Source organism: Salmo salar, chromosome 06, assembly GCF_965601325.2.
Source record: "Salmo salar chromosome 06, fSalSal1, whole genome shotgun sequence".
In the NCBI taxonomy this organism is placed as follows: Eukaryota; Metazoa; Chordata; class Actinopteri; order Salmoniformes; family Salmonidae; genus Salmo; species Salmo salar.
In genome coordinates, this window is record NC_138296.1 from 16,144,620 (window position 1) to 16,163,446 (window position 18,827).

General features: G+C 38.6%; 1 protein-coding gene across 1 annotated transcript in view; it reads left to right on the forward strand.

The window, feature by feature from the left end:
• Positions 1-18,827, forward strand: part of LOC106606381 (BAH and coiled-coil domain-containing protein 1) — a 302,712-nt gene that overhangs the window by 163,397 nt on the left and 120,488 nt on the right. Inside the window, exons 15-16 of the mRNA XM_082976139.1 lie at positions 1,211-1,331; positions 3,881-4,145. Coding sequence (XP_082832265.1) covers positions 1,211-1,331; positions 3,881-4,145 — 386 coding nt within the window. The remainder of the gene's footprint in view (positions 1-1,210; positions 1,332-3,880; positions 4,146-18,827) is intronic.

The following is an 18,827-nucleotide window of genomic DNA, read 5'->3' on the forward strand; positions in this document are numbered from 1 at the left end:
GCCTCTCAGGGACAGCTCACACTTCTGCCACCACTGCCATTCACCTTTCAATCACTCACTCACCCACACGCACACACACACACACACACGCACGCACGCACGCACGCACGCACGCACGCACGCACGCACACACACACACACACACACACACACAGCCCTGCATCACATCTAGTCTACCCCTCTCTCCCTCCCTCCCTCCCTCCCTCCCTCCATCCATCTTTCTCCCTCTCTCTCTCCCTCCCTCCTTTCCTCCTTGCTATAATAGCTGTACTTCAATGTGCACATATAAAGTACAAACACACACACACACACACACACACACACACACACACACACACACACACACACACACACACACACACTTGCTCAGTCAGTGTCTCACATTTTAGGGAGCACACACACAGTCAGTTTGTCCCATTTTTACCTGCCACATATTACAGACACACATGGATGCACGCACATGTGCTATTCTAGCCTGTGTGTAATGATGTAATCAGAGGACTTACAGTGCAGCCTAATAGAGATTTCCCTTTTATCTCTGAAAGGTTTTGAGCAGGCGATCCACAATCCTGATTAGGCCGCTGCTATCTCTCCCAGTCGACGTGACTGATGGCATGGCTAAGGCTGTGCACACAGTAGGAGGAGAGGGGAAGTTCATCTTTTGTTTGAGTACGGCCTGGCTCGCATCTGTGTGGTCGCCGGGCAGGTTTCCAGGGGGATATTCAAGGGCATTTTCACTCTGCTTCTAAACCAGCCCTGTGATGTTGCTACTCTGTAGGGGAAGAGGAGCTGCTAGCCCCACTGATATGGAAACGGGAGAGCTATGATATTCAACTGCCAGAACAATAGAAGCCGCATACAAATGCAGAACGTGCCTTCAGACCATTCAGTGATTCCCTGTATCTTTCAAAGCGTCTCTCTGTGCTTGGATAGGCCAGGGGGAACTCCCTTGATAAAGCGTTCCGGCTTCTTATCCAACACTGGCCTCCAACAATCCCAGGTTCGCCCCGTTAGATCCCAATTTTTCAAGCGTGCCGGTTTGGGGGTTTGGGAGAACAGGGCTCCAGGGTTTTGTCTTCTTCTGTTCGTCAGCTATAACAACCCACAGAGAGGTGACTCAACCCCTCCTTTCCCCTCTGGTCTTCCTCTCTTTCATTCCACCTCTCTTCTTCTTCCTCTAATGAATGCTCTCCCGTGTTTTGACTGGCAGGTCGTTAGGGGCGGGACTTGGCCTGTCGCCCGAGGACCTGCTGGGAGGAGGGGGCGGGGATGCCCAGAGGAAGAAGAAGAAGCTGTCCAATCGGGGCTTTGAGCGGCTCGGCGCGACAGAGGTCAGGGTTCTTTAGTTGTATCTCTTTGTCCTCTATCCCTCCAGAACAGATACCCACTCGGTAGAAAACCCTTATAGTTACTGAACACTTCTCTGAGCCCTCCATACAGTATTCTACCAATACTGCTATGTAGCCTGCTAGCCTTTGTGTTTTACCGTATGCTGTGTTAGCCACTATGCTAGTTGTTATGTAAATATTGTATGTTGTGTGATCTATGTTTACCCTATAGGCTAAATTAAAGTGTGAGTGTTGTGTACACACTTTGTTTCTTTTTTTATTGACACATTTCTAGTCATTAGAATGTAGCTCCTCCCACCAGCCGCCACTGAATCTAATGACTAGAAATGTGTCAATAAAAAAAGAAACAAAGTGTGTACAAAACACTCACACTTTAATTTTTAATTTTAAACTCTAAAGAGTCAAATCCCCCGCTCTCCATGTTAATATATTTTTCATTTGTGGATCTTCATCTGTCCCTCTGGCTGTCTGTGAGCTGAACTGAGCTCTGTCCCTCTAGCTGTCTGTGAGCTGAACTGAGCTCTGTCCCTCTAGCTGTCTGTGAGCTGAACTGAGCTCTGTCCCTCTGGCTGTTTGTGAGCTGAACTGAGCTCTGTCCCTCTAGCTGTCTGTGAGCTGAACTGAGCTCTGTCCCTCTGGATGTCTGTGAGCTGAACTGAGCTCTGCCCATCTGGCTGTCTGTGAGCTGAACTGAGCTCTGTCCCTCTGGCTGTCTGTGAGCTGAACTGAGCTCTGTCCCTCTGGCTGTCTGTGAGCTGAACTGAGCTCTGTCCCTCTGGCTGTCTGTGAGCTGAACTGAGCTCTGTCCCTCTGGCTGTCTGTGAGCTGAACTGAGCTCTGCCCCTCTGGATGTCTGTGAGCTGAACTGAGCTCTGCCCCTCTGGATGTCTATGAGCTGAACTGAGCTCTGTCCTCTGGCTGTCTATGAGCTGAACTGAGCTCTGTCCCTCTGGCTGTCTGTGAGCTGAACTGAGCTCTGGCTGTCTGTAAACTGAGCTGAGCTCTGTCCCTCTGGCTGTCTGTGAGCTGAACTGAGCTCTGGCTGTCTGTGAACTGAGCTGAGCTCTGTCCCTCTGGCTGTCTGTGAGCTGAACTGAGCTATGTCCCTCTGGCTGCCTGTGAGCTGAACTGAGCTCTGTCCCTCTGGCTGCCTGTGAGCTGAACTGAGCTCTGTCTCTCTGGTTGTCTGTGAGCTGAACTGAGCTCTGTCCCTCTGGCTGTCTGTGAGCTGAACTGAGCTCTGGCTGTCTGTAAACTGAGCTGAGCTCTGTCCCTCTGGCTGTCTGTGAGCTGAACTGAGCTCTGGCTGTCTGTGAACTGAGCTGAGCTCTGTCCCTCTGGCTGTCTGTGAGCTGAACTGAGCTATGTCCCTCTGGCTGCCTGTGAGCTGAACTGAGCTCTGTCCCTCTGGCTGCCTGTGAGCTGAACTGAGCTCTGTCTCTCTGGCTGTCTGTGAGCTGAACTGAGCTCTGTCCCTCTGGCTGCCTGTGAGCTGAACTGAGCTCTGTCTCTCTGGCTGTCTGTGAGCTGAACTGAGCTCTGTCCCTCTGGCTGTCTGTGAGCTGAACTGAGCTCTGTCCCTCTGGCTGTCTGTGAGCTGAACTGAGCTCTGTCCCTCTGGCTGTCTGTGAGCTGAACTGAGCTCTGCTCCTCTGGATGTCTGTGAGCTGAACTGAGCTCTGTCCCTCTGGCTGTCTGTGAGCTGAACTGAGCTCTGTCCCTCTGGCTGTCTGTGAGCTGAACTGAGCTCTGGCTGTCTGTAAACTGAGCTGAGCTCTGTCCCTCTGGCTGTCTGTGAGCTGAACTGAGCTCTGGCTGTCTGTGAACTGAGCTGAGCTCTGTCCCTCTGGCTGTCTGTGAGCTGAACTGAGCTCTGTCCCTCTGGCTGTCTGTGAGCTGAACTGAGCTCTGGCCCTCTGGCTGCCTGTGAGCTGAGCTGAGCTCTGTCCCTCTGGCTGTCTGTGAGCTGAACTGAGCTCTGCCCCTCTGGATGTCTGTGAGCTGAACTGAGCTCTGTCCCTCTGGCTGTCTGTGAGCTGAACTGAGCTCTGTCCCTCTGGATGTCTGTGAGCTGAACTGAGCTCTGTCCCTCTGGCTGTCTGTGAGCTGAACTGAGTTCTGTCCCTCTGGCTGTCTGTGTGTTGAGCTGAACTGAGCTCTGTCCCTCTGGCTGTTTGTGAGCTGATCTGAGCTCTGGCTGTCTGTGAACTGAGCTGAGCTCTGTCCCTCTGGCTGTCTGTGAACTGAGCTGAGCTCTGTCCCTCTGGCTGTCTGTGTGTTGAGCTGAGCTCTGTCCCTCTGGCTGTTCTGTGTGTTGAGCTGAGCTCTGTCCCTCTGGCTGTTCTGTGTGTTGAGCTGAGCTCTGTCCCTCTGGCTGTTCTGTGTGTGGGAGCTGTGTCTGAAGGTGTAACAGGCTCTCTCTCTCTCTTTCTATTTCTCTCTTTCTGCTCGTTCTCTCTCTCTGTTCTCTATTTATCTTTCTGTTCTCGGTCCCCCGTCCTCCTTTTTCTCTCTTTTCTCTGTTCTAATAGATTAAAGTTCATGGCAGCAGCAGAAAGAATGTCCTCCACGGTGTCCTCAGCTCTAAGCTGGCCCGTGACGTGACCCATCAGCAGCTCAGACAGCACAAGGCCCAGGGCGGGAAGACGACTGGGATGGGGGCGGGACCACGGGATAAGGAGGAGGCGGCCTCTGCGGCTAGTTCCGCCCCCAAGCACCATGGACATCGAGGCCAGGCCACCTCCAAGAATGAGTCCAGACGAGTCATCAACGAGTCCGGCGGTCAGAGTGACACAGGTAAGAATCATGGTGATTGATTTCATTTGTAACCTTTGGAGTTTTCTCACAATGTTGTGTTTCAGTTATGTGACGGACAGTGATGTTATTAGGCATGGTATTTGTGTCATATGATGGTGGAATCACTCTTTTTTTCTGTATTAGGAGACTTAGTACATTCCTTATACTGCACTGACCTGAGCACTGACTGGTGTGCTCTGTATGTGTACGCTACTATAGAGAAACACTACCATAGAGAAACACTACCATAGATAGAAACACTACCATAGAGAGAAACACTACCATAGATAGAAACACTACCATAGATAGAAACACTACCATAGAGAAACACTACCATAGATAGAAACACTACCATAGATAGAAACACTACCATAGATAGAAACACTACCATAGAGAGAAACACTACCATAGATAGAAACACTACCATAGATAGAAACACTACCATAGAGAGAAACACTACTATAGAGAGAAACACTACCATAGATAGAAACACTACCATAGATAGAAACACTACCATAGAGAGAAACACTACTATAGAGAGAAACACTACCATAGATAGAAACACTACCATAGATAGAAACACTACCATAGAGAAACACTACCATAGATAGAAACACTACCATAGATAGAAACACTACCATAGAGAAACACTACCATAGAGAAACACTACCATAGAGAGAAACACTACCATAGATAGAAACACTACCATAGATAGAAACACTACCATAGAGAAACACTACCATAGAGAAACACTACCATAGATAGAAACACTACCATAGATAGAAACACTACCATAGAGAAACACTACCATAGAGAAACACTACCATAGATAGAAACACTACCATAGATAGAAACACTACCATAGATAGAAACACTACCATAGATAGAAACACTACCATAGAGAGAAACACTACCATAGATAGAAACACTACCATAGATAGAAACACTACCATAGAGAGAAACACTACTATAGAGAGAAACACTACCATAGATAGAAACACTACCATAGATAGAAACACTACCATAGAGAGAAACACTACTATAGAGAGAAACACTACCATAGATAGAAACACTACCATAGATAGAAACACTACCATAGAGAAACACTACCATAGATAGAAACACTACCATAGATAGAAACACTACCATAGAGAAACACTACCATAGAGAGAAACACTACCATAGAGAGAAACACTACCATAGATAGAAACACTACCATAGATAGAAACACTACCATAGAGAAACACTACCATAGAGAAACACTACCATAGATAGAAACACTACCATAGATAGAAACACTACCATAGAGAAACACTACCATAGAGAAACACTACCATAGATAGAAACACTACCATAGATAGAAACACTACCATAGAGAAACACTACCATAGAGAAACACTACCATAGATAGAAACACTACCATAGAGAAACACTACCATAGATAGAAACACTACCATAGATAGAAACACTACCATAGATAGAAACACTACTATAAATAGAAACACTACTATAGATAGAAACACTACTATAGATAGAAACACTACTATAGATAGAAACACTACTATAGATATAAACACTACTATAGAGAAACACTACCATAGAGAGAAACACTACTATAGAGAGAAACACTACCATAGATAGAAACACTACCATAGATAGAAACACTACCATAGAGAAACACTACCATAGATAGAAACACTACCATAGATAGAAACACTACCATAGAGAAACACTACCATAGAGAAACACTACCATAGAGAGAAACACTACCATAGATAGAAACACTACCATAGATAGAAACACTACCATAGAGAAACACTACCATAGAGAAACACTACCATAGATAGAAACACTACCATAGATAGAAACACTACCATAGAGAAACACTACCATAGAGAAACACTACCATAGATAGAAACACTACCATAGATAGAAACACTACCATAGATAGAAACACTACCATAGATAGAAACACTACCATAGAGAGAAACACTACCATAGATAGAAACACTACCATAGATAGAAACACTACCATAGAGAGAAACACTACTATAGAGAGAAACACTACCATAGATAGAAACACTACCATAGATAGAAACACTACCATAGAGAGAAACACTACTATAGAGAGAAACACTACCATAGATAGAAACACTACCATAGAGAGAAACACTACTATAGAGAGAAACACTACCATAGATAGAAACACTACCATAGATAGAAACACTACCATAGAGAAACACTACCATAGATAGAAACACTACCATAGATAGAAACACTACCATAGAGAAACACTACCATAGAGAAACACTACCATAGAGAGAAACACTACCATAGATAGAAACACTACCATAGATAGAAACACTACCATAGAGAAACACTACCATAGAGAAACACTACCATAGATAGAAACACTACCATAGATAGAAACACTACCATAGAGAAACACTACCATAGAGAAACACTACCATAGATAGAAACACTACCATAGATAGAAACACTACCATAGAGAAACACTACCATAGAGAAACACTACCATAGATAGAAACACTACCATAGAGAAACACTACCATAGATAGAAACACTACCATAGATAGAAACACTACCATAGATAGAAACACTACTATAAATAGAAACCCTACTATAGATAGAAACACTACTATAGATAGAAACACTACTATAGATAGAAACACTACTATAGAGAAACACTACCATAGAGAGAAACACTACCATAGAGAGAAACACTACCAAAGAGAAAAACTACCATAGAGAAACACTACCATAGAGAGAAACACTACTATAGAGAAACACTACCATAGAGAAAAACACTACCATAGAGAAACACTACTATAGATAGAAACACTACTATAGAGAAACACTACTATAGATAGAAACACTACCATAGAGAGAAACACTACTAGAGAGAAACACTACCATAGAGAGAAACACAACTATAGAGAAACACTACCATAGAGAAAAACACTACCATAGATAGAAACACTACTATAGATAGAAACACTACTATAGAGAAACACTACTATAGATAGAAACACTACCATAGAGAGAAACACTACTAGAGAGAAACACTACCATAGAGAAACACTACCATAGAGAGAAACACTACTATAGAGAGAAACACTACCATAGAGAAACACTACCATAGAGAGAAACACTACCATAGATAGAAACACTACCATAGAGAGAAACACTACTAGAGAGAAACACTACCATAGAGAAACACTACCATAGAGAGAAACACTACTATAGAGAGAAACACTACCATAGATAGAAACACTACTATAGATAGAAACACTACCATAGATAGAAACACTACCATAGATAGAAACACTACCATAGAGAGAAACACTACTATAGAGAAACACTACTATAGATAGAAACACTACCATAGAGATAAACACTACCATAGATAGAAACACTACCGTAGAGAGAAACACTACCAAAGAGAAACTCTACAATAGATAGAAACACTACCATAGAGAAACACTACCATAGATAGAAACACTACCATAGATAGAAAAACTACCATAGAGAAACACTACCATAGAGAAACACTACCATAGAGAAACACTGCCATAGATAGAAACACTGCCATAGATAGAAACACTGCCATAGATAGAAACACTACTATAGATAGAAACACTACCATAGAGAAACACTACCATAGATAGAAACATTACCATAGAGAAACACTACCATAGATAGAAACACTACCATAGAGAGAAACAATACCATAGAGAGAAACACTACCATAGAGAAACACTACCATAGAGAGAAACACTACCATAGAGAGAAACACTACCATAGAGAAACACTACCATAGATAGAAACACTACCATAGAGAGAAACAATACCATAGAGAGAAACACTACCATAGAGAGAAACACTACCATAGAGAGAAACACTACCATAGAGAGAAACACTACCATAGAGAAACACTACCATAGATAGAAACACTACCATAGAGAGAAACAATACCATAGAGAGAAACAATACCATAAAGTAACACTACCATAGATAGAAACACTACCATAGAGAGAAACACTACAATAGAGAGAAACACTACCATAGATAGAAACACTACTATAGATAGAAACACTACTATAGATAGAAACACTACTATAGATAGAAACACTACTATAGAGAAACACTACTATAGATATAAACACTACTATAGAGAAACACTACCATAGAGAGAAACACTACCATAGAGAAACACTACTATAGATAGAAAAACTACTATAGAGAAACACTACTATAGATAGAAACACTACCATAGAGAGAAACACTACTAGAGAGAAACACTACCATAGAGAGAAACACAACTATAGAGAAACACTACCATAGAGAAAAACACTACCATAGATAGAAACACTACTATAGATAGAAACACTACTATAGAGAAACACTACCATAGAGAAACACTACCATAGAGAGAAACACTACTAGAGAGAAACACTACCATAGAGAAACACTACTAGAGAGAAACACTACTATAGAGAGAAACACTACCATAGATAGAAACACTACTATAGATAGAAACACTACCATAGATAGAAACACTACCATAGATAGAAACACTACCATAGAGAGAAACACTACTATAGAGAAACACTACTATAGATAGAAACACTACCATAGAGATAAACACTACCATAGATAGAAACACTACCGTAGAGAGAAACACTACCAAAGAGAAACTCTACAATAGATAGAAACACTACCATAGAGAAACACTACCATAGATAGAAACACTACCATAGATAGAAAAACTACCATAGAGAAACACTACCATAGAGAAACACTACCATAGAGAAACACTGCCATAGATAGAAACACTGCCATAGATAGAAACACTGCCATAGATAGAAACACTACTATAGATAGAAACACTACCATAGAGAAACACTACCATAGATAGAAACATTACCATAGAGAAACACTACCATAGATAGAAACACTACCATAGAGAGAAACAATACCATAGAGAGAAACACTACCATAGAGAGAAACACTACCATAGAGAAACACTACCATAGATAGAAACACTACCATAGAGAGAAACAATACCATAGAGAGAAACACTACCATAGAGAGAAACACTACCATAGAGAGAAACACTACCATAGAGAAACACTACCATAGAGAGAAACACTACCATAGAGAGAAACACTACCATAGATAGAAACACTACCATAGAGAGAAACACTACCATAAAGTAACACTACCATAGATAGAAACACTACCATAGATAGAAACACTACCATAGAGAGAAACACTACTGTAGATAGTAACACTACCATAGATAGAAACACTACCATAGAGAGAAACACTACAATAGAGAGAAACACTACCATAGATAGAAACACTACCATAGAGAAACACTACTATAGAGAAACACTACCATAGAGAGAAAAACACTACCATAGAGAAAAACTACCATAGAGAGAAACACTACCATAGATAGAAACACTACCGTAGAGAGAAACACTACCATAGAGAGAAACACTACCATAGAGAGAAACACTACCATAAAGTAACACTACCATAGATAGAAACACTACCATAGAGAGAAACACTACAATAGAGAGAAACACTACCATAGATAGAAACACTACTATAGATAGAAACACTACTATAGATAGAAACACTACTATAGATAGAAACACTACTATAGAGAAACACTACTATAGATATAAACACTACTATAGAGAAACACTACCATAGAGAGAAACACTACTAGAGAGAAACACTACCATAGAGAGAAACACAACTATAGAGAAACACTACCATAGAGAAAAACACTACCATAGATAGAAACACTACTATAGATAGAAACACTACTATAGAGAAACACTACTATAGATAGAAACACTACCATAGAGAGAAACACTACTAGAGAGAAACACTACCATAGAGAAACACTACTAGAGAGAAACACTACTATAGAGAGAAACACTACCATAGATAGAAACACTACTATAGATAGAAACACTACCATAGATAGAAACACTACCATAGATAGAAACACTACCATAGAGAGAAACACTACTATAGAGAAACACTACTATAGATAGAAACACTACCATAGAGATAAACACTACCATAGATAGAAACACTACCGTAGAGAGAAACACTACCAAAGAGAAACTCTACAATAGATAGAAACACTACCATAGAGAAACACTACCATAGATAGAAACACTACCATAGATAGAAAAACTACCATAGAGAAACACTACCATAGAGAAACACTACCATAGAGAAACACTGCCATAGATAGAAACACTGCCATAGATAGAAACACTGCCATAGATAGAAACACTACTATAGATAGAAACACTACCATAGAGAAACACTACCATAGATAGAAACATTACCATAGAGAAACACTACCATAGATAGAAACACTACCATAGAGAGAAACAATACCATAGAGAGAAACACTACCATAGAGAGAAACACTACCATAGAGAAACACTACCATAGATAGAAACACTACCATAGAGAGAAACAATACCATAGAGAGAAACACTACCATAGAGAGAAACACTACCATAGAGAGAAACACTACCATAGAGAAACACTACCATAGAGAGAAACACTACCATAGAGAGAAACACTACCATAGATAGAAACACTACCATAGAGAGAAACACTACCATAAAGTAACACTACCATAGATAGAAACACTACCATAGATAGAAACACTACCATAGAGAGAAACACTACTGTAGATAGTAACACTACCATAGATAGAAACACTACCATAGAGAGAAACACTACAATAGAGAGAAACACTACCATAGATAGAAACACTACCATAGAGAAACACTACTATAGAGAAACACTACCATAGAGAGAAAAACACTACCATAGAGAAAAACTACCATAGAGAGAAACACTACCATAGATAGAAACACTACCGTAGAGAGAAACACTACCATAGAGAGAAACACTACCATAGAGAGAAACACTACCATAAAGTAACACTACCATAGATAGAAACACTACCATAGAGAGAAACACTACAATAGAGAGAAACACTACCATAGATAGAAACACTACTATAGATAGAAACACTACTATAGATAGAAACACTACTATAGATAGAAACACTACTATAGAGAAACACTACTATAGATATAAACACTACTATAGAGAAACACTACCATAGAGAGAAACACTACCATAGAGAAACACTACTATAGATAGAAAAACTACTATAGAGAAACACTACTATAGATAGAAACACTACCATAGAGAGAAACACTACTAGAGAGAAACACTACCATAGAGAGAAACACAACTATAGAGAAACACTACCATAGAGAAAAACACTACCATAGATAGAAACACTACTATAGATAGAAACACTACTATAGAGAAACACTACTATAGATAGAAACACTACCATAGAGAGAAACACTACTAGAGAGAAACACTACCATAGAGAAACACTACTAGAGAGAAACACTACTATAGAGAGAAACACTACCATAGATAGAAACACTACTATAGATAGAAACACTACCATAGATAGAAACACTACCATAGATAGAAACACTACCATAGAGAGAAACACTACTATAGAGAAACACTACTATAGATAGAAACACTACCATAGAGATAAACACTACCATAGATAGAAACACTACCGTAGAGAGAAACACTACCAAAGAGAAACTCTACAATAGATAGAAACACTACCATAGAGAAACACTACCATAGATAGAAACACTACCATAGATAGAAAAACTACCATAGAGAAACACTACCATAGAGAAACACTACCATAGAGAAACACTGCCATAGATAGAAACACTGCCATAGATAGAAACACTGCCATAGATAGAAACACTACTATAGATAGAAACACTACCATAGAGAAACACTACCATAGATAGAAACATTACCATAGAGAAACACTACCATAGATAGAAACACTACCATAGAGAGAAACAATACCATAGAGAGAAACACTACCATAGAGAGAAACACTACCATAGAGAGAAACACTACCATAGAGAGAAACACTACCATAGATAGAAACACTACCATAGAGAGAAACAATACCATAGAGACAAACACTACTATAGATAGAAACACTACCATAGATTGAAATACTACCATAGAGAAACACTACAATAGAGAGAAACACTACCATAGATAGAAACACTACCATAGAGAAACACTACAATAGAGAGAAACACTACCATAAAGTAACACTACCATAGATAGAAACACTACCATAGATAGAAACACTACCATAGATAGAAACACTACCATAGAGAGAAACACTACCATAGAGAGAAACACTACCATAGAGAAACACTACAATAGAGAGAAACACTACCATAAAGTAACACTACCATAGATAGAAACACTACCATAGATAGAAACACTACCATAGAGAGAAACACTACCATAGATAGAAACACCACCATAGAGAGAAACACTACAATAGAGAGAAACACTACCATAAAGTAACACTACCATAGATAGAAACACTACCATAGATAGAAACACTACCATAGATAGAAACACTACCATAAAGTAACACTACCATAGATAGAAACACCACCATAGAGAGAAACACTACAACAGAGAGAAACACTACCATAGATAGAAACACTACCATAGAGAAACACTACTATAGAGAAACACTACCATAGAGAGAAAAACACTACCATAGAGAAAAACTACCATAGAGAGAAACACTACCATAGATAGAAACACTACCGTAGAGAGAAACACTACCATAGAGAGAAACACTACCATAGAGAGAAACACTACCATAGAGAGAAACACTACCATAAAGTAACACTACCATAGATAGAAACACTACCATAGAGAGAAACACTACAATAGAGAGAAACACTACCATAGATAGAAACACTACCATAGAGAAACACTACCACAGAGAAACACTACTATAGAGAGAAACACTACTATAGAGAGAAACACTACTATAGATAGAAACACTACCATAGATAGAAACACTACCATAGATAGAAACACTACCGTAGATAGAAACACTACCGTAGATAGAAACACTACCGTAGAGAGAAACACTACCATAGATAGAAACACTACCATAGATAGAAACACTACCATAGAGAAACACTACCATAGATGGAAACACTACGATAGAGAAACACTACTATAGATAGAAACACTACCATAGATAGAAACACTACCATAGATAGAAACACTACCATAGAGAGAAACACTACCATAAAGTAACACTACCATAGATAGAAACACTACCGTAGATAGAAACACTACCGTAGATAGAAACACTACCATAGAGAGAAACACTACCATAGATAGAAACACTACCATAGAGAAACACTACCATAGATGGAAACACTACGATAGAGAAACACTACTATAGATAGAAACACTACCATAGAGAAACACTACAATAGAGAGAAACACTACCATAAAGTAACACTACCATAGATAGAAACACTACCATAGATAGAAACACTACCATAGAGAGAAACACTACCATAGATAGAAACACTACCATAGATAGAAACACTACCATAGAGAGAAACACTACCATAAAGTAACACTACCATAGATAGAAACACTACCATAGAGAGAAACACTACCATAAAGTAACACTACCATAGATAGAAACACTACCATAGAGAGAAACACTACAATAGAGAGAAACACTACCATAGATAGAAACACTACCATAGAGAAACACTACTATAGAGAAACACTACCATAGAGAGAAACACTACCATAGAGAAAAACTACCATAGAGAGAAACACTACCATAGATAGAAACACTACTATAGATAGAAACACTACCATAGATAGAAACACTACCATAGAGAGAAACACTACCATAGATAGAAACACTTCCATAGATAGAAACACTACCATAGATAGAAACACTACCATAGAGAAACACTACAATAGATAGAAACACTACCATAGAGAAACACTACTATAGATAGAAACACTACCATAGAGAAACACTACTATAGATAGAAACACTACCATAGAGAAACACTACTATAGATAGAAACACTACCATAGAGAAACACTACTATAGATAGAAACACTACCATATAGAAACACTACTATAGATAGAAACACTACCATAGAGAAACACTACTATAGATAGAAACACTAACATAGAGAAACACTACTATAGATAGAAACACTACCATAGAGAAACACTACTATAGATAGAAACACTACCGTAGAGAGAAACACTACCATAGAGAAACACTACTATAGATAGAAACACTACTATAGAGAGAAACACTACTATAGATAGAAACACTACTATAGATAGAAACACTACCATAGAGAAACACTACCGTAGATAGAAACACTACCATAGAGAGAAACACTACCGTAGATAGAAACACTACCATAGATAGAAACACTACTATAGAGAGAAACACTACTATATAGAAACACTACTATAGATAGAAACACTACCATAGAGAAACACTACCATAGATAGAAACACTACCATAGAGAGAAACAATACCATAGAGACAAACACTACTATAGATAGAAACACTACCATTGATTGAAATACTACCATAGAGAAACACTACAATAGAGAGAAACACTACTATAGATAGAAACACTACCATAGATAGAAACACTACAATAGAGAGAAACACTACCGTAGAGAGAAACACTACCGTAGAGAGAAACACTACCATAGAGAAACACTACAATAGAGAGAAACACTACCATAAAGTAACACTACCATAGATAGAAACACTACCATAGATAGAAACACTACCATAGATAGAAACACTTCTATAGATAGAAACACTACCATAGAGAGAAACACTACCATAGAGAGAAACACTACCATAGAGAGAAACACTTCCATAGATAGAAACACTACCATAGATAGAAACACTACCATAGAGAAACACTACCACAAAGTAACACTACCATAGAGAGAAACACTACCATAAAGTAACACTACATAGAGAAACACTACTATAGAGAAACACTACCATAGAGAGAAAAACACTACCATAGAGAAAAACTACCATAGAGAGAAACACTACCATAGATAGAAACACTACCGTAGAGAGAAACACTACCATAGAGAAACAATACCATAGAGAGAAACACTACCATAGAGAGAAACACTACCATAGAGAGAAACACTACCATAGAGAAACACTACCATAGATAGAAACACTACCATAGAGAGAAACAATACCATAGAGACAAACACTACTATAGATAGAAACACTACCATAGATTGAAATACTACCATAGAGAAACACTACAATAGAGAGAAACACTACCATAGATAGAAACACTACCGTAGATAGAAACACTACCATAGATAGAAACACTACCATAGAGAAACACTACAATAGAGAGAAACACTACCATAAAGTAACACTACCATAGATAGAAACACTACCATAGATAGAAACACTACCATAGATAGAAACACTACCATAGATAGAAACACTACCATAGAGAGAAACACTACCATAGAGAGAAACACTACCATAGAGAAACACTACAATAGAGAGAAACACTACCATAAAGTAACACTACCATAGATAGAAACACTACCATAGATAGAAACACTACCATAGAGAGAAACACTACCATAGATAGAAACACTACCATAGAGAGAAACACTACCATAAAGTAACACTACCATAGATAGAAACACTACCATAGAGAGAAACACTACAATAGAGAGAAACACTACCATAGATAGAAACACTACCATAGAGAAACACTACTATAGAGAAACACTACCATAGAGAGAAAAACACTACCATAGAGAAAAACTACCATAGAGAGAAACACTACCATAGATAGAAACACTACCGTAGAGAGAAACACTACCATAGAGAGAAACACTACCATAGATAGAAACACTACCATAGAGAAACACTACCACAGAGAAACACTACTATAGAGAGAAACACTACTATAGAGAGAAACACTACTATAGATAGAAACACTACCATAGATAGAAACACTACCATAGATAGAAACACTACCATAGATAGAAACACTACCGTAGATAGAAACACTACCGTAGATAGAAACACTACCATAGAGAGAAACACTACCATAGAGAGAAACACTACCATAGAGAAACACTACCATAGATGGAAACACTACGATAGAGAAACACTACTATAGATAGAAACACTACCATAGAGAGAAACAATACCATAGATAGAAACACTACCATAGATAGAAACACTACCATAAAGTAACACTACCATAGATAGAAACACTACCATAGATAGAAACACTACCGTAGATAGAAACACTACCATAGAGAGAAACACTACCATAGATAGAAACACTACCATAGAGAAACACTACCATAGATGGAAACACTACGATAGAGAAACACTACTATAGATAGAAACACTACCATAGAGAAACACTACAATAGAGAGAAACACTACCATAAAGTAACACTACCATAGATAGAAACACTACCATAGATAGAAACACTACCATAGAGAGAAACACTACCATAGATAGAAACACCACCATAGAGAGAAACACTACAATAGAGAGAAACACTACCATAAAGTAACACTACCATAGATAGAAACACTACCATAGATAGAAACACTACCATAAAGTAACACTACCATAGATAGAAACACTACCATAGATAGAAACACTACCGTAGATAGAAACACTACCATAGAGAGAAACACTACCATAGATAGAAACACTACCATAGAGAAACACTACCATAGATGGAAACACTACGATAGAGAAACACTACTATAGATAGAAACACTACCATAGAGAAACACTACAATAGAGAGAAACACTACCATAAAGTAACACTACCATAGATAGAAACACTACCATAGATAGAAACACTACCATAGAGAGAAACACTACCATAGATAGAAACACCACCATAGAGAGAAACACTACAATAGAGAGAAACACTACCATAAAGTAACACTACCATAGATAGAAACACTACCATAGATAGAAACACTACCATAGATAGAAACACTACCATAAAGTAACACTACCATAGATAGAAACACCACCATAGAGAGAAACACTACAACAGAGAGAAACACTACCATAGATAGAAACACTACCATAGAGAAACACTACTATAGAGAAACACTACCATAGAGAGAAAAACACTACCATAGAGAAAAACTACCATAGAGAGAAACACTACCATAGATAGAAACACTACCGTAGAGAGAAACACTACCATAGAGAGAAACACTACCATAGAGAGAAACACTACCATAGAGAGAAACACTACCATAAAGTAACACTACCATAGATAGAAACACTACCATAGAGAGAAACACTACAATAGAGAGAAACACTACCATAGATAGAAACACTACCATAGAGAAACACTACCACAGAGAAACACTACTATAGAGAGAAACACTACTATAGAGAGAAACACTACTATAGATAGAAACACTACCATAGATAGAAACACTACCATAGATAGAAACACTACCGTAGATAGAAACACTACCGTAGATAGAAACACTACCGTAGAGAGAAACACTACCATAGATAGAAACACTACCATAGATAGAAACACTACCATAGAGAAACACTACCATAGATGGAAACACTACGATAGAGAAACACTACTATAGATAGAAACACTACCATAGATAGAAACACTACCATAGAGAGAAACACTACCATAAAGTAACACTACCATAGATAGAAACACTACCGTAGATAGAAACACTACCGTAGATAGAAACACTACCATAGAGAGAAACACTACCATAGATAGAAACACTACCATAGAGAAACACTACCATAGATGGAAACACTACGATAGAGAAACACTACTATAGATAGAAACACTACCATAGAGAAACACTACAATAGAGAGAAACACTACCATAAAGTAACACTACCATAGATAGAAACACTACCATAGATAGAAACACTACCATAGAGAGAAACACTACCATAGATAGAAACACTACCATAGATAGAAACACTACCATAGAGAGAAACACTACCATAAAGTAACACTACCATAGATAGAAACACTACCATAGAGAGAAACACTACCATAAAGTAACACTACCATAGATAGAAACACTACCATAGAGAGAAACACTACAATAGAGAGAAACACTACCATAGATAGAAACACTACCATAGAGAAACACTACTATAGAGAAACACTACCATAGAGAGAAACACTACCATAGAGAAAAACTACCATAGAGAGAAACACTACCATAGATAGAAACACTACTATAGATAGAAACACTACCATAGATAGAAACACTACCATAGAGAGAAACACTACCATAGATAGAAACACTTCCATAGATAGAAACACTACCATAGATAGAAACACTACCATAGAGAAACACTACAATAGATAGAAACACTACCATAGAGAAACACTACTATAGATAGAAACACTACCATAGAGAAACACTACTATAGATAGAAACACTACCATAGAGAAACACTACTATAGATAGAAACACTACCATAGAGAAACACTACTATAGATAGAAACACTACCATATAGAAACACTACTATAGATAGAAACACTACCATAGAGAAACACTACTATAGATAGAAACACTACCATAGAGAAACACTACTATAGATAGAAACACTACCATAGAGAAACACTA